At 41.8% G+C, this 22,833-nt stretch overlaps 1 protein-coding gene across 1 annotated transcript in view; it reads left to right on the top strand.

Annotated features, from left to right (window-relative positions):
- Positions 1-22,833, top strand: part of MYCBP2 (MYC binding protein 2) — a gene marked incomplete in the record, with an annotated part of 5,088,083 nt that overhangs the window by 537,308 nt on the left and 4,527,942 nt on the right. The window contains 1 exon segment of the mRNA XM_044072904.1: positions 15,427-15,669. Coding sequence (XP_043928839.1) covers positions 15,427-15,669 — 243 coding nt within the window.

Below are 22,833 nucleotides of genomic sequence, written 5' to 3'. Positions count from 1 at the left end.
GACAGACTATCCAGAAAAAGGAGGAGGTGTGGCACTGTTGTACAGACACCACGTTGGTATCCAAATTCTCACCAAATCAGCTCCCCAGTTTGAAAAGGAAGAAATACTTTACACCACCCTCAAATTAAACCTTAAAAAAATCGATCAACATTATAGGGTGCTATTTCCCACCAGGCCAAAATATTCCTCCCCTTGAAAACCTACTGGACTGGGCCAATCTCTCCCTACCCCACTAAACTATCATCCTCTGTGATTTTAACATCATTTGGTTATCTTGCAACAGCAGCCACCCAGCCCTCCACCTAAATTTCCATGGTTTCTCTCAGCTAATACAACCCCCCCCACTAGGATCAATAAAAACCCAAATAACCACACCATTCTTGACTGGGTCTTCGTTAACAAAGCCCCTTACACCTACCTAGCAGGCTGTTTACCTGACTCTCTCAGTGACCATTCCCCAACCTTCCTACTAAAAAATCACATTAATGATTGCAAACCCATTACCCACAGACTTCTTCACAACAAAACTAGTTTTAACCCCAACTTCTTCACCTCCTCCATCCAGAATGTAAATTGGTCACCTCTAAAGTACCTCAACCTAGACGAAGCAGTCCATTTCTTTAACCGTACCTTCCTCAATATCCTTAACTTCCATGCCTCCTTGAGAAACACCAGAATCAGAACTAAGAGCTCCCCCTGGCTACAAAAAAACACCTGGGGCCTAATGAAAACCAGGGATAAAACATGGGAATGCTGGCACATAACTAAAAACCCCTCAGATAGACAACTCTTCCTTGAACTACATAACAAGGTCAAAAAGCAAGTAAAAGCAGACAAAGCCCTTTTCTATCAGACGTCCCTAAACTCCTCCCAAAACAACCCCAAACAATTCTGGTCTACAATTAACTCTGTAATCTACCCAGGAAAAGTAAGCACCCTCCTACCAACCACCCCTCTCTCCACCATTAGCATTGCTGATTCCTTCAATAAACACTTCACAAAATCCGTTCTATCCTTAACAAAAAAAAACACTTTCCTACACTAATTCCTCCTCCCCAACCCAAAACCACCCCTCCCTCAACCCAAAACCACCACTCCCTACCTTATTTCTCTCCATAGTACCCACCTCCTACATAAAAAGACTCCTGACAAAGCTCAAACCCACAAAACTAGCAGCCAACTACCTGCCTGCTGAATACCTTAAGATAGCAGCTGATGTTCTAGCTTATCCTATTTCCATATTAATCAACTGCTCCATATCTGAATCCTATGTACCCAGGCTATGGAAAATATCACGTCATTCCCCTCCACAAAGGTTGCCCCTCCACTGACCTCTCCAACTACTGCCCCATTGCCATCCTCCCCCCCCCCTCTCCAAGATACTTGAAAAATGCATCAACTCACTGGTCTCCAAATTCCTCCTTAACAATAACCTCCTCTCCAGTACCCAGCATGGTTTCAGACCTCACCACAGCATGACAACTGCTTTCCTCTCCTTCACCAACACTATCCTCCATCACAAAACCAATGGCCTCCTCTCCTCTACTGTATTTCTGGATCTATCTAAAGCCTTTGACATTGTGTCACGCAGTCTTCTACTCTCTGCTGTATCTGACCTCTCTTTCTCCACACCAGCCACAAACTGGTTCCACAGCTATCTACAAGGCCACCAACAATCCATTACGTGGGACAACAATCTGTCCACTCGTCTCCCTGTTACTCTCGGAGTTCCCCAACGCTCCATTCTTGGCCTCCTACTTTACTCCCTTTTCACCATTAATCTGCACACTGCCACCAACCATGCCTCCCTCATACAGTATGCAGATGATTCCACCCTCATCTGCTCAGCCCCAACTCTAACAGAACTCCAACAGATCACTCAAGAATCTTTCTCTTCATTGAAAGCTGGCTATCTAATGCCCAGCTTCTCCTCAATCCAAATAAAACCAAACTCCTCATCTTCCAATCCTCCATATCTACCCCAAACATCCCACACTTCACTAGTCAAGCCAAGGATAATACCTCCATTTCACCAACAATTCACACACTACTTGGTGTACAGATTAATAATAAACTCAAATTTGACACCCACATATCACTAACAATAAAAAGTTCACAAAAAACTGAGTGCCTTGTATAGAAGCCGCCAATACCTCACCATACCAACAAGAATCTCTATCGCCAATTCCCAACTAATATCCACACTACTCAACACATAACCCATACTTACAAATCTTAGACATTCAGACCTCGACATACTCGAAGCCTGCTACAATAATATCGCAGAATTTGCCACTGGTGCCTATTGCTGCAGCCACCACTGTCTCTCCCTTAGAAACCTTGACTGGCTTGAATTCTCACAACTCCTACACCAAACTCACCTCACCTTTGCTCATAAACTAGTAAACCACCACCTCCGAATCCCATCGCTCCATACAATTCTCCAACCCTACCACTCTTCCAGACCACTACGCTCCTGCAACAAAAGTCTCCTCCAGGTCATCAAAGCCAAAAACTCAGCAGGTGAAGCACTATTTTCTTCCGCTATATCCAGGCTTTGGAACAACCTTCCCACTACCATAACTACCCTTCCTCCTGTCTTTTCAAGACGACTTAAATCGCACTTAACTTCTCACTGGCTTTGTCCTTGTCTTAACCCTGTCTAATTAACCCCCCCCCCCTTCAACCCTTCTCTCCTTTCCCAATTTTAAATAGAGTATCCCCTCTATCACTATAAAACTGAACTGAAGATTACTCACTGCTTGTTGATCCTTCCAGGATTTAGTTTATTCATTTATTCTATTATTGTTCGCTAGTTACTGTTTTGAAAATTTGTAGCACTGTGTATTACTTCTTATTTCTCAACGTTTGTAATTTAGAGCTTACTACTCAATTGTACCAAATTTGCTCCTGTATTTCTCCATGTCATGATCACCTCTACTGTATTCATACCTTGATTGTTATGGTTTGCCATTTACTATGTCTTTCTGTGGAGCTTTTCTCCCCGGGCCTCTGCTGAAAAAGGACTTGTGTCCAGTGGGAATTTCCTGGTAAACATATGTAAATAAATAAAATAAATAAGTATATAAAGGAAATTGGCTGCGTGAAAAGTAGTTTAACTCTGATACAAAGAATTAAGGGAAGAGTAGGTATTGGACTGGTGTAGCCAGGGGTAGGCCAAGAACAGTAACAGGAGTCCATCAGATCATGTTTAAGTTGTATTTTATAGGTTTTGGTGTTTGTTTTAGAGGAAGAACTGTGCGAGTACAGGACGAGCGGAATGATCTAAATAGGGAATATTAGTGGAGGCTGTTCCTTAGACTAGGGCATTGTTCATGTTTGTAGAGAAGACTGTGTGTGGTGGCCAGTTGAGTGTAGTAGTTCTGACCAGTACAGTTTGAGTGCCAGGAAGTGGTGAGATTTGTAATGGCATGATGGTTGCACATTTTGCTATTTTGTTGGAATATTGCTCTAGGATTTTAGATTGGGTAGCTTGCTAATAGACCAAGATTGGTGCAACATCGAGGAAGGTAGGCAGCAGGAAAGTTTTGGCAGTGTTTTCCTGGCACAGTTGGATGTGAGGTTTTATTCTGTAGACAGTGCCAAGTTTTTGATAGGTCGTTTTTATTCATTCAGCTTCGGTGTTAATAGAGTTAACTTGGAATTTTTAAAGATTTAGTAGTAACTGATGGTTATGAAGCCATGTTTCAGTAGAGGTGAGTGATTCTTGGATGTACTGTTCTTGAATATCTAGGCTTTTTGGCAGTGCAAATAAGTAGAATCTGATGGTGGCATGCTTACTTATTGTAGGGAGATCATTTATAAAAATATTAAATAGTAGATCAAGGATGGAGCCTGTTAGAGAGAAATGGGAAAATAGTATTATTTAATTTTACAGCCTGATATCTGTTGGTGAGATAACTTTGAAAACAAGAGACCAAGACAGTGTCTAGTTGTACATGAGAGGTTTTTGAAGAAGTATTTTATGGCAAAATGTATCAGCAGCCGTAAAGTAATGAATATGAAAGAGGTGAAGTAGCTTATGTTTCTGTTATGATTAACAGTGAAGAGAAAACTGAGGAGAATAGTCGTACTGTGATGAGGTTTGAAACCATGTTTTGTTGGGGGATAGGAGGTTATTGTATGTAATGAACTTGGAGTAATTGTGATTGAAGGCAACTTTTCTGGTACTTTTAAGTCGGGGTGAGAGTACCTGTTGGTCTATATTTGAAAGTTCAGCTAATTTTCCACCTTTGAGCCGTGAAATGAAGTACATTTTTTCCACAGATTGAGAGCATAATACTTCTTGATAGACTGATTTATTAAAATAGACACAAAATATAATGTGGAATTAGCTGTTATTTTGATGTATTCTGCATGTAAGCTATCAGGAGCAAGGCTGGTAGGTTTTAGTTTAAGTAGTAGTATTGTTGATAGTAAATGTGGGAATGGGTTGTAAGGACATAGCTTGTGCAGTTTTCTGGGTCTGAAAATAGATGGCTAGGGGGAAGGACTTAAGGTTTCTTCAGAAGGGAAGTTGCACTTTGAAGTGACTATAGAATTGAGAGGTACTACTGCATTCTTTGTGTGTAAGATGTGGGGATGGTTGAGTGACATGACCAGAGTTTTGAATTTATTAATTCAGGACAAGAAAATTTGGAGTTTGCTTTGAAAAAACATTTTTGAAAGTTTGGTAGTACGTTTTTTTATACCTGCTTTAATCTTTTGTATAGCTGTTCTTCTGAAGATATTAAAGGATCGAAGGATAGATTCTATGTTGCTGTGTTTCCTTGTTTTCCTTGCTTTCCATGCTCTGTCATTCTGTTTTATAAGAATTTTGGTTTACCTGGATAGCTAAGTTTTAATTGGCTTATGTTCATTCAGGATCTTTAGGAAAGTTGTATTGAAAAATGAATTCATTCTTGTCCACACCCCAAAAATGTTTAGCATGCGGCACATAGGATCATAGGAAGGTACTAGTCTTTTGGCCCTGAGAACCTTACAAGCCTAGCCAATAATTTAGCCCTTTGTTCCAACAAGTCAGCACCCGATTCCCCTGACTTAACAGGGACACATCCACTTATCCAGGTTGTGCTTAAAAATTGTTTAAGGTACTCTGCTTAATGTGGAGTGGGAGTCTGTTCCACAGAAGGATGAGTCTCTGGGACACAAATCAGTCTTGCCAACAAGTCCTATTGATGTCACAGACCAGGTTGAGGTCATGTGTGCAGGTTACTAGAGTGGAGCTAGACTTGCAGATATGCAGCAGTCCCATCAAGGCAGGGTCTGAGATTGCTTTGTATGCCAGACAGAGGTTACCTCTGAGGAGTCTGTAGGAGACTAAATAGAGGGACAGGGCCTTTAGCTTGTCTGTGTAGTGTAGATGTTTGAGGCCCTAGATTCTCCTGATGAGGAGCCTGTGTGGTCTCTAGCTACTGCATGTGCTGTGTGAGGTACATGCTGAAAGGGGCATTGTAGTCAGTAATGGGTCTTATAAGGGAAGAATACAGGGATGTTATGACCACTTTGTCCCTGAATGAGATACCCTTATTAATGAGGTGGGCCATGTAGAATTCTTTCCATACAGTAGAGGCAATATGGTGGTCAAACGTCAGTTGGCTATCAACCTGGGTGCCCAAGTCCCTCACAACTGATTGCGTACTTAGGACCATGTTATTAATGTGATAATTTGTGGGGACGTCACTTTCCCCAAAGGGGATGATGATGCATTTTTTGGCGTTTAGTTAGAGGCCTTGTTTCTGGCACCAGTCTTATGTTTGGGTGAGACCCTCTTGGAGATTGTCCACATCACTAGAGGAACTGATGACAGCACCCAGCTTACAGTCATCTGCAGACTTGGTCAGCCATAGCCCACTGGTTTTGGCCTGCACCTCCGAAAAGTACATCCCAAACACAAGGGCCCAAAGACCTATCCCTGGGGTACACCACTCATTACAAGTCGACTGCTTTAGGTGGCTTCCCCTATTTTGACTAGGTGGGTTCTATCAGTGAACTAGTTTGCTTACCCATCTGGTAACATATGGATTGACACATAGTTAAGAGAGTTTATTATACTTGAGTGGGGAATAGTATCGAAGGCTTTAGCCAGGTAAAGGTAGGTGGTGTGCACAGTCTTCCCCCTCATCCATGGCTTTGTTGACTGTCTCAAAGAATTCGACTAGATTTGGCAGGCATATGACCCTCCTTGACGAAACCAAACTGTGGGATCAAGTGTTTATAGGTTGCCAATGCCCTTGTTAGAGGTCCATGATAATCCACTCCATGGCCTTGTAGATCAGGCTAGTTAGGCTGATGGGTCTATAATTTCCTAGATCAGTGGACACTCCACCTTTGTGCAAAGGGATGACAGTGGCTGTCCTCTATTCAGCTGGGACGAAGCCAGTACTCAGGCTTTAGTTGAATAGAGTACCTAATGGTGCTGCAAGTTCTTGTCTGAGTTCATGTAGGATACAGCTTGGGATGTTATTAGGTCGCATGAAGGCTCTATATTTTGCCTTTGAGGAGGGTAGTGATGACTTGCTCCCTAGAGATAAGGGGAGGGATGAAGGTGCTGAGGATGTCCTGATTTAGTGATGAGTGGGAAAGATGGGTGAAGTTTTCACTGAACCTGTCTGCCAGCAGGTTGGCTATATCTGTGGTGTTTGTGTATGTGGGTGTCCTCGACCACCAGTTCTGAGCAGATCTGGGTGCTTCCCTTGAGTTTGCGGACATATGCGGAGAAGCCTTGTGATTGTCTTTAGTAGATGTGGCCAGTTTGGAATCAGTTTCCTTTGGAGGATTTTCCTCTTGTCAGACTAAGGAGAGATTGCTTTTAATTTGTCTTTCTTGGCCCTGGATAGCAGGGTTTTTCCTTTTATTATAGAGTTTATTTATTGCAGATGTCCAACAGACAGGTTTACTCTTCCTTGAGGAGGAGGATTTTTCCCTGTCTGCTATTCCTGATTCCATCCAGCTATATAAGTGTTCATGTAGTACTTTGGGCATACGTGCCAGTTCCTATGTAGGGGTAGGGAGCTGTAAAGCTGTTTATACCTTCCCTTAAGAGGTTATAATCCACTTTCGAGAAGTTTTTTTTTTACCCTATCTAGGGAGTGGTCGGGGGAGATGGTGACTTCAAAAGTGACCGCTTTGTGGTCGGATCTTACCAGGGAGGATGACACTGTAGGGATACTCAATGGTTACTCATGTTGGTTAATATCAAGTCCAATATATTTTTACCTCTTGTGGGGGTGTCAACCAGCTGGTCCAAGGCATTTGCATTAACGAAATCAAGGAATGTCTGGGCATTTGTGTTTTGGCTTGAGTAGTTCTTCCAGTCTATGGTTGGATAGTTAGTCGCCCAGGAGCAGGGTAAAGGGTTGAATCTTGATAGATTCGAAGAGGTCCATATAGGTGGAGTGGGCATCTAGAGTCAAAGTTGGGGGCCTGTAGCTAGCTGTGATTTAAATAGGGGTCCTGTCAATGGTTTAACTGTACCTGGAGTGTCTCCTGTGTGTCATATTGTTTAACCAGGCTGGAGGTGTGTGTGTGTGTGTGTGTGTGTGTGTGTGTGTGTGTGTGTGTGTATATGTATATATATATATATTGCAACTCCACCTCCTGGTATGGCTGGAGTGCTGTCCACAGGTTTCTGTGACTGCACAAATGTCAGCATCTTCCAGAGTTAAGAATGCTTGCAATGATTGCAGTTTCATGTTTAGACTCCTTGCATTTAGCAGCATGACTTTTAATTTGCGTTTTGATGAAGTTTTTATGTTGGTAGTTTTGACCTCATGGCTTTGCCTAAAAAAGGCACTATGGGGGAGGCAAGAGCCTGAAGCTGAAGGAGACAGATGCAGGCTATCTCTGGCAAACCATTGTGGTTTGTCAATCATGTCTTCCCAGGCTGTCGGGTACTAGATCCCCTTGGAATGACACCAGAAACTAAGCGAGTTGTTAGTCATTTTTTGTTTGTATTGAGGCATCATTCTGGGTGATGGTAGAATGCTGCTTAAGGCTAGGAACATGCCTGCCTGGGACACGCATTCAGCGAGCTCTGTCATGTCTTTCTTCATTTAGTACAGGGAGTTGTGTCTCAAGGTGTTCACGCCACTATGGACTATGACAGAGTCATAACAGTACCTGTTGTTGAGAGACTTGAATGCATGGGTAATATGACAGATTCTGGCACCCAACAGACAACTAACCTTGGCTTTCTCCTTATCCAGCTTAGTGAGGGGGCACAACAGTGTGTCTCACAATGGAGTCTCCTATGACTAATATGTTGGGTTTATGTTTAGGCCTTAGTGGCTGTGAGACACAGGTGTGTGGACTGTATGGTGATGTGGTGAACATTGGAGTTCACTTGTGTTTTTGCCTCTGAGATCCCTTTTGTTTGGGTATGTTTTTGTTGAGGGCCTCCACATATGTGGGTCGGTGTTGTGTAGGTGTGGTGTTTGACGACAACCTTCTCAGTACCAGATATACTGTCTTGTGAGTGAGAGCATTAACTCTAGAATCTTAATGTAATTGCATTGTTCCTAGGTAACAGTAGTAGAGGGTTGTCCATGTACATGAGGCATTTGCTGCACTGTCTCAGGATGCCCATATCAACCAGACTGGCAGGGTATAGCGTAGGAAATTGTCCATCCGTATTCCTCAGAAACTGACGGAGGAAGGCCAAAGAGAGCTAAAAGGGTAAAGGGGTGGGAGGTCTAAGAGTAGTACTACTAGGTAATCACACAAGTGCTACTAAGGGAGAATTTGTAGCTGGAATACCTCACAAAGGGTTAAAACCAGTGCAACAAACCTATATTAGACTATGCTACTTGTGTTAAGGGTTAAGAAAACAGTTGTTGTCTTTTGGCTTTTCCCATTTAGGGGTCGCCACAGTGGAACTCTAGTCTGCTAATGATTGGCAGTAAATTTTCACGAACGCCAAGGTGCCAGCTCGACATTCAACCAAGGCGCGCCCATTTACGCATGTCTTTCGAACACCCACCCAACCGCAGGGAGGACATGGAGACTCCACACAGAAGGCACTCCCTGTACTCCAGCCGCGAATCGAACAGGAGAACTTCTTGCTGTGAGGCAGCAACGCTACCGCTGCACCACCGCGGAAGTAAGGGTTAAGAAAACAGTAAAACTCGCACAAAAAAAAAAAAAAAACACCCGCAGATTAACCACTACAGACAAAAAACATAACTCATAGTATGAAAAAACAGTTAAACAGTAATGAAATGCAGTAAAATGCATTTAAACAATAATGAGTTGCAGTAAATAGCAATGAAATAGTTAATCAGTAAATTTCAATAAAAAACACAGGTATCAGAGGAAAACACAGTTGCTACAGTCCAAACACATCCAAGAAGTGTGACTCAATCAGGCATCAATCTTTTATAATACCAGTAGGACAAGTTCGGTAAGTGCTTTCACCCAGTAGGGCTTCATCAGACCATGAATCATTCCATGTAAATGCTTATTATATGCAAATAAAGGCACCAAAGCCGGACTTAAAAACATTTTTAAAGTGACAGCCCCCTATTTATATACAAATACACTTATCTAAACATACATTAATATAAATTCATATGGTTTTCTCACTTAAAACATGTAAAAAAATATATAAAATTCATAGAAAATACATATTCTCTCTCTAAAATTCTAAAAAATATGTAAACACCATATACATATTTTTATATAAATATTTATATTTGTATTTATAAAAAGTATTCACCAAAAAGTGTTCAAAGTTATTAAAAGTATTAAATAGCTGTATACATAACTAATACTACCTGAGACCTCTAGACTTTAAGAAAGGTTTCAGAGGTACCTTGTCATTAAGACCTGGATAGGAATCTGCCCTGAACCTAATTATCCATTTAGCCTCCTGTGTTTCAGTTTGTTTTCTAATGTCATCACCTGTGGAGCTAGTAGATAACACTTCAATGACTCTAAAAGTAAACCTGTGCATATCACCTCTCTCTAGCGCATGTTTAGAGAGTACATTAACTGTGGACTTGATCTTAATCTGTCATGTGCTCACGTATCCTGTCTCTAAGATGTCATTAGGTCACATTGGGAGGTGCTGACTGTGGACTCTAGTATTAGGGGGGAGGTAGTAGGGGACACACCATGTTTTGTGTATAAAAATAGATCCAACTTGAAGTTGTGTTATCCCTAAGAATGGGAGGAAGTAGAATGATCATAGTGTGTTTGGCACGTTTCCCTGCAACCTATGCAATTTTTGCTATCTAATAGATTCTGGGGGCAGTTTTGTACACCCTTTGAATGATAGTTATGATTTTCATATGTCTGCCAACTGTCTGTCCGAACATGTGGTTTATCTTGCTACGTGCGTAGCATGTGATGGATGCTATGTTGGCAAGATAGACAGGAAACTTTGAGACAGGATATGTGACCATGTGTATCAGATTAAGATCAAGTCCACAGTTAATGCACTCTCTAAACATGTGCTAGAGAGAGGTGATATGCACATGTTTACTTTTAGAGTCATTGAAGTGTTATCTACTAGCTCCAGATGTGATGACATTAGGAATCGAACTGAAACACAGGAGGCTAAATGGATAATTAGGTTCAGGGCAGATTCCTATCAAGGTCTTAATGACAAGGTACCCCTGAAACCTTACTTAAAGTCTAGAGGACTCCGGTAGTATTAGTTATGTATACAGCTATTTAATACTTTTAATAGCTTTGAACACTTTTTGGTGAATACTTTTTATAAATATATATAGATTTTTATATAAAAATGTGTGTTTACATTTTTTTTTTAGAATTTTATATAGAGAATATGTATTTTCTATGAATTTTATATACATATTTTTTACGTTTTAAGTGAGTAGACCATATGAATGTATATTAATGCATGTTTAGATAAGTGTATTTGTATATAAATAGGGGGCTGATACTTTAAAAATGTTTTTAAGTTCCAGCTTTGGCTCCTTTTTTTGTATATAATAAGCGTTTACATGGAATGATTCATGGTCTGATGAAGCCCTACTGGGTGAAAGCACTTACCAAACTTGTCCTGTTGGTATAATAAAAGATTGATGGATTGAGTCACTGTTCTTGGATGTGTTTGGACTGTAGCAGCTGTTTTTCACTCAGATACCTGTGTTTTTTATTGATTTTTATTGCTGGATTTTGTGGGATGTACGGAGTGTTCACTCCTTGTGAGTTTCTACATATTGGTTTTAATCAGGAAATTTATTATAAAACAGTGCAAATGTGATAAATTAGCACACAATCACAACAGCAAAAAGCTTAAATAAAGTTTAAGGTTACCGACAAGCAGTAACAAATGCAGCAAACTAAATGTAGTTGAACAACCAAGCACAAGCAAAATTAAATAGTAAGAGGCACAAGTTTTTTTTATTTTTTATATAGTCGAAAGTGAGGAGACTGAAAGTAATTCAAGGTTAAGGCGCTAAAGGGGTGGGCCTTCACAACTGATCTCACTGTACTTAGTAGAATGAGCTGATGTAATGGGATTGGGGGAGTGCCCAATATGAAATTTACAGTAGAGGCGGGCAACTCGAGTGTGTGGGATACAAGATCACAACACAGGTAAGGATTGAATTCACTAGGCCTAAAATCAATTGAACAGTTTAAACAGATATGCCACACACATTGTTTTATCAGAAGTTCAGAAACAGTTGAAAGTGAGCAACTTATCTTGTGTAGTATCTCAGGCTGTGGTGGTGCAGCGGTTAGCGTTGTCGCCTCACAGCAAGAGGTTCTTCCGGTCAATTCTCGGCTGGAGTGCCTTCTGTGTTGAGTCTGCATGCCCTCCCCGTGGTCAAGTGACGTTAAAGACATGCAGGTAGGTGCGTGCGTGAATGGGTGTGCCGCCTTTGAAGGTTGGGAATCGGGCTGGCAACTCGGCACCATAAAAATCCACTGCTAATCATTAGCAGACGGGAGTTCCACTGTGGAGACCCCTAACCGGGTAAAGCCGAAATACATTTATCGTCTCTCGGCATAAAACAGCAGAGCAAGGGCAGAAGGCCTAACTCACTGCAGCTTCTATCAAACAAGTGCAAATTGGTTTAAGCACTAGCTATTTAAGGCAGAGAAACAAGGAACCAGCCAAACTATCCAATCAAACAAACGGAGCCCTCTGTAGTATTTCTGTGCAGATCAGACCAGTCTGAAACTCCCTGCCACAAAGAAACAGCTAGGCCTCTCTAGACAAGAGATTTTACTACAAGCTCCAGATGTCACAAGCAGTAATAGATATTCAGCTCTATGCTTGTGTTTTTCCAGTACAGCAATAAGTAAAAATGCATATTATGTATACATAACCCAAAATAGAGTTTTCCAGACTCATGTGCAGTCAACAGATTTATTCTTAAATTTACCTGAGAATTTGAGAAGTGAGAAATGATCAGTAAATGAAAATTTAGAGAATGAAAGATTATAAAGGGAGGTCCCAGACTTAAAAGTCAGTACTGTTTGTTGCCAGAAGCTGCAAGACAGATACCTGCCTGTTCCAAAACTGTTACCATAATACTCCACGTCAAACCTAATCTTTAAATTTATGTTGTTGATGTTTTTTTTCCATTAAAGAAGTCTCCTAAATTAAACTCCTGTGTAACTTGCATGTTATGAACAAAGCAGAAACTAGGGCATTTATACAAATGTAGTTAATTTCTGTTTGACCCCACATAATTATCTACTGCATATTTATTCCTCTTTCTCACTCAACTCATTTCTGCTCCGCTTCGTATGTATATCTGGTCATCCATAAAACACAAAAGGGAACAAATAATATGACAGGATCGCCTGCTTTGCTACGGGAAGATGTGAAAAAAAAATCACTACTGCCTTTCTGTTTGTAATTTGATCTGGCTTGAGTTTTAGTGATCATCTGTCTTATTTAGTGGTACCATATGTGATACTACTACAAGTGTTACTGTCTCTTCAGCATCATAAACAGTACACAGACTTAAAGCAAAGTAAGGATTGATGCAAGCATTCCTGTTCGTAGCCCCGAAAGAAGTATTTGGTGCTCATCATTAGATCACTGTTGCAGTAATCTAAGCTATATGGTGCATGTTCTGTAAAGTATTGGCCAACCATTTAGCTTACAAAACTTTAGAGCACCTTCCATGCACCCTAACTGCTGCATAACTCCAGGAGGGTAGTATAAAGTCAGTGGTTAAGATGACAAATTCTGTGAACTTGCTGTTGAAGAGCACCCTTTTCTGTGGCCTAGAGAAATTGGTGGTTAGCTAGCTACCCCTTTGGAGAATACCTTCCAAATTTACCATTTTTTTTATTTGGAAAAGTTTTACTTTTCTGTAAAATTTGTTGCTGAGAGAAGGGACTAGTGGTTTTCACTAAAAAATTTGATTCTTAATTTTTTTTTTTTTTTTGAGTCTGGAGGGAAGACCACTGCTCTGAGGATCAGCTACCAACTTGTCAGACACTTTTTTTTTTTTTCAGTAGAAACATGGATCTAGGTCCCAGTCTAGAAGAAGAGAAAATTTGTACAGGAGACGTCTAGTCTTGACTGTGGCTTTCTTTTTACCTCCGCCACTGAAGAGCGACTTTGGTGTGGCTATGTTGGATTCCTTGGTGTGTTCAGTTTCTCTCTGTCCCCTCTGGTGCTGCTTCTTGGGAAGCTGCTAAGGACCGAGAGGAAGGCACATCCTCTGCGGCTGTTAGGTTGTTCTCTTTGGAAATTTTTCGACATTAAAGGAGGGAACCGAATTTTGTTTCTTTGCAGAGATGCTTTGAGGAGCTTGAATTCCAGTGAAAGGACCGTTCTCCTTGGCACTGTTTTGTAGGGAGTGGAGATCTCCCAACAAATTCAAACCAATGTGTGCCCAGGGATATAAGGTCACCTATATCATTGTTTATTTGTTCAGCTGTAATACATTCCAAAGCCTTGCAAATAATACTAGTGAGACTAATTTGTAATTCCCAGGGTCAAGATTTGGCCCAACTTTATATGAGGAAACTGCAGGTGCCATTCTTCACTCTTGGGTGGGCATAACCAGTGGAAAGATTCATGTTGAAAAGTTGTTGAATGGGTTTTGATAATGTGGACTTCACACTTTTCATCAGGCATCCAGCGATGTTGTAAGGAACCATGGAAAGTTTTGCTTCTGATTTTGGAAAATGCTAAAAGGACCTGGTCCAAATTGAACTGGGGGGGGGGTAGAAGGGGAAAAAGAGAAAATGGTGTGTGGAGTGAATTTCGAAAATAATTTGTCCACAAAACTATTGATTTCTTGGGGTCATAGAAGTCTTAATAATATAGTTAAAGAAGACCTTATGGTTATCATTCGAATTGGTCGCTCCCTTAGATTGATATTCTGCCATATATTTTCAAATGGTAAGCTTGAATCCATTGTTGAAAAAGTAAATTTCTAGTTCCGTCAGAGAACCAGTTCTTTCTCTTTGGCTTCTTTGAAATTCAGTGAAACCTTGTAGAAAGAACCTTTCTTTTGCATTCTCCTCTTTGAGATCGTGCTCCTCCTTAGTATCTCTGCTTTATGTCAGATAAGTTAAGTGTTCTGGCTTTTGAGTTGGCAGCCTCTGTGGCACTGAAATTTGCTTCCTGGGAAAAACTTTTAAATGTTACATGAACCGGAAAGATTTCTGCACTGCAGAATTTATGCATCTGTCCTCAAACTAACTTATCAAAATGACTTTCTGTTTTATTGTTTTTATCAAAAGTACAACAAATAAACATTTTAGATTCTAGCGGACTCAACTAGAATTGTAGCTACCTTTCTTTAATTACACGTCTCTGGCTGATATTTGGGCATCATTAAATATTTACTAAGACACAGAAGCTGAATGTGTGCTCTCTAGGTCCATCTCGTCCTTTGCTATGTTTCTCCGAGGGCTTTCTGCTTCTAGAATCACACACACACACACACACACACACACACACACACACACACACACACACACACACACACACACACTGTGTGTGTGTATTTTTTCTTACGTTTACTGCAAACTTGAATAAATGCATTGACTTGTAATTAAAGCATGAGTCAGTTTATTTAAAATAAATATTCAGTTGTCAGTCCCCCACAGATAGAAACTTAGCCTGAAAATTGAACGTAGTGTATTGTCTCTGTGCTCAGAAAATGTTACCTACCCTTAGTTTACACGAAGTTGGGATAGCAAATTCCCCTTTTTGCAACATTTGGGTTATATTATGTAGGTGATTAAGAAAGACAAAGCTTGTATCATTTATTTCTCTTGTTTTTTTTACACATTTCTGTCTTGTTTCTAATTGTAGATATGCTAGTGATTTCATTTAAGGATAAGTGCCTTTCATAGAAAAGACACAACATGTCAATCTTGCATTCAGTGTATTGTAATGTTGCTTTTTGATTGCAGTGATCTTTGTAAACTGTGACTGATGCTTTCTTGGCCTTTCAGGTACCCCTAATCTTGAATTCACTACAAAGGAGTGTACAAGCTGTATTAGTGGGGAAGATCCAGATCCAGGACTGGCTGAGTAGTGGTATAAAAAAGATGGCTCTAATGCACAAATGGACCCTAAAAGAAGTACCTGTGGAGGACAATGAGCAGTGCTTGTTGCAGAGTGACGGGTCTTTCCTTTACCTTCTGTGCAAAGATGGACTTTACAAAATTGGCTCAGGCTACAGTGGGACTGTGCGGGTAACGGTGCAACTTTTACATGATCCTCATAAAAATGTCCGATGCCACTGTTCTGTTTTTCGGGGAATGTTGTATAGTATTTTGTTGTCGCTCTTCTTTTTCTCAGTTTCTGCAGAATTTGTCTTTTGTTTTGTTTAGCAGGTAATCCTGCTGGACAAGTTTTCATTTTTAGGTGGCGACCTGGGAGCATTTTCTGGTTAGATGATTTGCTCAGTCGTACAGTTTCAGTTTGGAATTTAAGGAGTCAAACTCATGAACACTTAATAAAACTCATACCCTTAACTCTGAGCTAAACGTAAGCTTGCTTTGATATGTTGCAATAATGAACAGTCCTGCAATGGAGACATTGCTGCATGTTATGCTAGGTTTTCCTTGATTTTGTATATCTTAGCAGTTGAAAGCAGGTTTGCATTATTTTGTACACACAACCTCTTCCGTTACATATTTTACTAAATTTCTTGTATGAGGTATCTGTAACGTTGTAGTGCTAGCATAGCAGTACCTTACTTTTCTTTGCAAGTAAATGACATGCTGAAATGGTGGAAGCATCTCATTTATGTGAAATGCTGATTTATTGCACTTGTTGTTTTTTTTTTCCTTTTAACCATCCTTTTTTTGAACCCCTTACCTACAGCTGTGAGCTGCATGTATGAGATCAGTCTGTTCATTGCTTTTTATCCTTCGCATCGTAGGACAGCTATGGGTGGTAGAACAAAGCCAGGTGTCCATTATGGTCATCAGGCCTGGGGGAAGTTGTGCATCATTGATGCAGTACCATCTCTTATGTTGAAAATGAGTACACCTAACACTCTCTTTAGTGATACTCCATCCTTGGTGGACTCTTATTTACTCTGAAATAATAGGAACTGCAGTGTCTGACTTGCCACCAGGAGAATGTGTTGCACAGGAGTCTTCAGCACTGCCCCCTTCCCCCCCCCCCGACAAACTGGCAGTAGTTGCTCATCCCCAAACTAGTTACACTGCAACATGAATGGGGTGTCTGCAAAGCAGGCACAACTTATTCCCCATGTTCCATGGAGCCTGCTGATGTGGTTTCTTTGCTGATTTAAGCACTTACAAGTATACTAATATATACTTCTGAAGTTAACATCTTTGTAACCCACTAACTACTGTGTGGAACTTTTACAGTTATCGGCCTTTAACTTTGTGAAAACTTTCCTTATTGGCAGTTTTTTAATTGACAAGACCATCTTGTATTGTATGCAACACATCGGTTGTCAGTCTGTTTATTTTACTTCTGTATTCCCAGGCATTATTTGCCATCGTCCAGCCAAGTCCCAGGTATGTCACAGTATAGCTACATACCCTTGGTGAAATCCAAATAAGGGACAGAATTCTTTCTATTCTCCTTCTACCGTTTCTCACCATCCTCTGCTTGCAACAAGCTCTCACTTCCCCTCCTGTTACTCTGTCTGGTTACCTGGTGGTGGTTTTGGTGGGAAACATGATTATCACATTGCAGCCAAGATGTTTTACTCTCTGCCTTCTATCTAGCTACTCAAGTGTGACTTAGCAAGCCTGTGATGCAGTCATACATTCACATTCCTGTATGCCACAATTTGCACAGTAATTGACCATCTGCTACCGGTACTTGACAGTCCTGACTCTCAGGCATCTCATTCAGTTGCTACATAATCAAAGTGGATGCTCATCTTTAGATCATTGTTACAGTAGTCTAAGCTATATGAATTGCATCCTGCTAAGGATATGATAACTGGACAGCTTCCAAAGCTTAAGGGAGCGTTTTCTACATGCCCTAATCTCTGTACAGCTCGAGAAGAACAGTATAAAGTCAGTGGTTAGGGTGCCAAACCTTCAGAAATTTCTTGCAGTTCAAGTACACTCTTAACTGCAAGCTTTGAGTGATTGGCATTCAGTGCTCCCCATTGGGGAAAACCTTCCACTTTATTAATTATTCTTTTTCTGACAAATTATTACTAGGAACAGATGCTTTTAGTGGTTGCCACTTAAATATTTTACCTTTAAAATGTGATGTTGTCCTGTCTCGCCTTCATTCTATACTAGTTGGGTTTGGAACCGATCCTCTGTTTGACTCTGCCTTATACAAAAGCTCGGTCTTCTACTAGCTAGTGGCTGATACCCTATCACATGATGGTCTAGGAAACTCCCCAGATCTCATTTGCCGCTAAGCAAGATTGAGTGCTTCTTACTGGCTGTGACTAAGTGAAACCTTTCTATTTGTTAATATTGTTATTTTAAGTTTGATAGTTATATAGTTAGTTGACTTTTTAGCAGTTTTTGGTGTGTTTGCTGCTTTTGTTTTTGGCTGTTGGCCGTTGTTCATCATCAAGGCCTTTTCTGCCCTAACCTGGCTTAAGCCTGTTTTTAGTTAGATGACTTTTTATTTCTTGTCACGCTTGTTTTATTAGAGCTGTTGCATTTTGTGTTGTATCAAGCTAGCTCATTTAAGTTAGAGGGCTTTTCCCTTCGTGATATATATATATATATATATATATTTAGTAGTGTAGTGTTGAATTTTTTCTACTGTGCCATTTTTTTTCTTATAGCTTATTGTTGTAGACTGTAAAAATGTACATATAGTCCAAAGATATTAAACTATCTGGTTTTAAGAAATGTACAAAATGCAGTCAGAAAATTTCCGTGACTGATGCCTTGGAGCAGTGCACCTTCAGGAATCCTGTGCCATTTGCCATTCTTTTAGTCACAGGGTTTTTCTTGAAAGGAAGGACAAATTGATCCTTAGGGGATTACTGAAGACCCCCTTTGCAAAGGCTATAGGAGAAGGTCAGGGTCCTTCTAAACTGAGCCTTTCCCCCATATTCAAAATCTGAAAAATCCAGTAAAAGGTCTTCATCAGGGGCTCAGTCTGAGCCGACAAAAATAAAATTACTGAAAATTTCTTCGTCTGACCTGAAGAATGTCTGGTCCGAGAAACCTTCCACCTTGGCTCCTTCAGTTTTGGAACCGTTGGTGTTTCAAGTACGGAGTTTGTCCCCAGAACTGCAACTGGTTTCTCATACTTTGAGATCTCCAATTTTTCAAACTTCCAGATCTCCTGCCCCCTCCACTTGATCCTCCAGGAGCCTTTCAGATTATGTGGATCGTGTGGTGTGGACACTTGAAGGTACCAACGCTTGCCAAACTTTTGTCAGATCTGATCCAGAGGGTTTCAGAACTGACCAAGTCTACCTTGTCACTATCCTTTCCTCCTCCGATCCGATCCCGGACTTCAGAGCCAGAATGTCTGGAACTGGTCATAGTGGAACAACTGGAACGGAGACCTATTCCAGGATCTTTGGGCCGACTACTGCTTCGACATCCTCTGTTCCGTCTGAGCTCGAGGAATCTAGGAGCCGATGCTCTCTGGTCAGGTCTGGGGAGGAAAACTGGATCGGACACTTGTCTCATCTGAACTTCCCTCTTGAGGCTTCAGCTCAGGAGAGCTCGTTTCCTACATCTGCCTTGGAGCCAACCCCCTTGGTTCCGGGGGTGCCTTCTGGTTCTTTGGAGCTGGGAGCTTTGTCAGATCAGGGGTGAGGGACCTTTGAGGTGATGAGAGTGCAGTCTCCACAGACAGTTCCACTCTCTGGTGCAGGCATTCTTCCCCTAAAGGCCCCAGTGTCTGTCTCGGCACCACTGTATCCACAGAGACATGGAGACCCTAGGCCACAGGATGCCCCATTGGGTGAATCCCTGTCTTCTAAAACCTCTCCAGAATACCCTTCTGAAGAGGTCCCTCGTAAGAAATTATGTGAGAGGAAGCATTTAGACTCCCCAAAGGAGTCTGTCACATCGACACAGACCTTGATGAATTTGAAAGGTCCCTACGGTTGCCCTCTAATGATGTCTCCTTTACAGACATCCTAGAAATACTTAAGCAGAAAGGTGGCTGGAAGCCCATCAACCCTTCTGAAGAGGAGTGTGTGTAACTGAAGGCTTTTGGGTCTTGCCTTTCTGCCACTTGGGTGTCTCCACCTTTCGATGAATGACCTAGTTTGTCGAAAGGAGTGGGAGTCTCCAGACTCAGTGGAGCCTGTTCCTCGGAAGCCAGATAAGTTTATTACATCCCCCACCTGTAAAAGGTTTCTTACAAAGGGTGTCCCAGTAGATGCTATGGTGGTGGCGGCCACCAAAAAAGAACTGTCAGAGATGTCTTTTTTTGTCCATCTGAACAAAGAGTCTCGTACGATGGGCAGACATGGAAAGTGAACCTTTTGTTCAGTGACCTTTGCGCTCAGATCGCCGAATTATCTCACTCATTTTACCAGACCTCAGATAGATCTCCTGAAGGAGGTAGAAGATGCTCTCCAAGGTTCTCTAGTTGAGTGGGGTAACAGAAAAAGTTCTCCCCAGCTCTCCACCTTGAATTCAGTGGTAAACTCCTCCATGAGACTCATTTCTTATGCAGCTGATGGAGTGAGTAGGGCAGCAGGTTCAAGAAGTTCCCTAAAGAGACATTCCTGGATCCACCTGTGTGACTTTGTGGATCCCTTCTTTTCTTAACAGCCCCCTTTGATGGCTCGTCCTTGTTTGGGCCAAAAGTCAAAGACACACTAATCAGGTGTGAACAAGAAGGAAAAATTCTGTGCTGTAGGAGTCAGTTTTTCCCTACCTTCTAGTCCACAAAATCAGGGCGACAGGGAATCTTTCCTTGGCAAGCCCTTTCAGCACTCCTGAAAGGAGGCCCGTCTGTCCATCTTTGGAGGCAGTCCGGGGTCACTTATCTTTGTACCCAGAAGCCTGGTGAACAATAACAAAAGACAAGTGGGTACAAAGCATCGTATCCAAAAGCTACTCCATACCCTTTTCTTCCCATGTCCCAAATATAAAAAACATCCCGGACGTTCCACCCAGTCAAAGGGAACAGACAACTCTAGAAATGCAAAAAAACTCATCCAGACAGTCCCCACAGACCAAATAGGATCTGGAACTTACTCAAGGTTCTTTTTAGTTCCAAAGAAAACAGGTGACTGGAGACCCATCCTGGATCTCAGCAAATTAAACAAGTCAGTGAAAAAGTCAAAGATCGTAACACTGCAATCGTTACTCCCTTTTGTGGGGCAAGACGATTGGATGTGCTGTATAGACCTCCAGGATGCGTACTACCACATAAAAGTGGGCAGGTGATCCAGGAGTCATTTGCACTTTCAGCTGGGAGCCAGTTTCTACCAGTTTCGAGCTCTGCCCTTTGGTCTCACTATATCTCACCAAGTGTATGGCAGTAGTCACGGCTCACTTGAGACACCTAGGATTCAGAGTGTTTCTGTACCTAGACGATTGGCTCCTAACCGCCACCACCGAGCATCTACTAATAAAAGCGAGACGCACCACATTGAAGTTCTGCTCTCACCTAGGAATCGCAATAAATTATGAAAAATCTGCCTTATTGCTATCTCAACATATCGTTTTTGTAGGAGCAGATTTAGATACTACAAAATGATGCTAAAGCTTCCCCCAGAAAGAGTTCATGTTCTTATAGCATCAGGTCATAAACCTACTTTTCAAGAAAAAAGTTCAAGCAAGAACAGTTCTGAAAGTATTTGGGGACCACGGCAGCAGCAGTAAACTTGATCCCATTAGCACAGCTGCACATGAGAATTCTGCAGTAGCTACTGTTTACTCATTGGTCCATGCCGGAGCTACCAGCGTCTCACCAACTGAATCTTGCAAGAAAGACCTTCGTTGGTGGCTCCACGCCATTCATGTGACTTTAGGTCAACCCTTTATTCCCCCTCAGCCTGTAGCAACAGTGACCACGGATGCTTCCCAGATGGGGGGGGGGGGGCATTATCTGGGAAGGACAGTTCATGCCACTTGGCAGGATCACAAGGCCCATTTGCACATCAATGTCCTGGTGATGAGAGTGGTACTTTTAGCATTACAAGCATTCCAAGAATCTCTTCCGCTAGGGACTATTGCAGTACAGTCAGACAACATGTCTGATGTTCTTCGTGTTTCACTGTTGCAGTCATTACATTTGGGTTATCCTGCTGGCAGGTTGACCTCAGTCGGCCTGAATTCCAAAGTCTTGGGTCCTGCGTCGGTTGCTGTCGCCTCTTCCCTGACGTCAGGTAATCAGGGGTATAAAAGATGCAGCCGACACCATTTTCTTCAGTCTTTCTTGCCGCACGGTGCCTGAAGCCGGAGCAGTTCGCAAGTGCTGGTCGGCCGACTCCTGAGATTTTTGTGTTCGAGTTTCGGATCCAAAGTCTTCATTAAAAGCTAAGTACCCCATTGGGGAAACTTTTTTTTTCTTGCTCCAGACCGATGTCAGAAAAAGTTAACTGTATTTCTTGTAGGAAGCAAATACCTCATAAGGACTTTCATTCTTACTGTATTCCTTGCCTAGGCCTTGACCATGAAGTTTCTAATTGTCGGTTTTGTGCTAGATTTAACTAACGCACTATTAAGTGTCAATACGATTTTGCATTAAGCTATTTTGGGTGAAGATTTAATTATACAATGTCGTAGGATAGCCATCCGACTACCGGAGTTCACAAAAAATGCAAAGAAAAAGACAGGCAACCGAGGTCCAAAACTGACGACGAAGCTTCTCCTAAGCAAATCGCCGGTTCTCAGTGAGGTGCTTTCGCAGCCCCTGACGCCCGCTACTTTAGAGTCGCAGGCCGCTACTGACTCCCACGTGGAGTCAGCCAGGCCGCTGGAAACTCAAGGTATTGGAGTCTCGGAGATTATTCCCTCAGATGGGTCTGGAGCCGCTGAGCAGGCATTGGCTTCTGAGGGTGTATTCAGACCTAAACAATTGTATATTAAACCGACTTCAAAGGCAAAGACTAAAACACCTTTAAAGGCAAAGAAACAAGTTCACCAGCCACATGGACAGGCCTCCATGCCCAAAAAAACAGATGCTCAAAATGGCCGAAGACTTAATTACCTTGATCAGGGGGTTCCCATCCCCCTCCTGATAAGAGGCCTAGGCAAGAGACAGACTATGAATCTTCAGATCAGGTTTCCATTTCTTCTGATTCCTCTTCTGATCAGGAATATTCTCTTCCCCCCATGAGGATTCTGATGCTGAAGAATCAATTCCTTCAGCTTCTCCTTCTGAGGACTACTCTTTTGGGGAAACCTTGCATACCATGAGGGAGCACTTCCACTGGGAGAGCCAAGATTTTTCAGAATCTAAGAGGCTCAGAGACT

This window comes from Protopterus annectens, chromosome 5.part1 (assembly GCF_019279795.1).
Source record: "Protopterus annectens isolate FY-2018-M chromosome 5.part1, PAN1.0, whole genome shotgun sequence".
In the NCBI taxonomy this organism is placed as follows: Eukaryota; Metazoa; Chordata; order Ceratodontiformes; family Protopteridae; genus Protopterus; species Protopterus annectens.
Note: the sequence above shows the minus strand (reverse complement) of the source record. Positions and strands in the feature narration are given on the sequence as shown.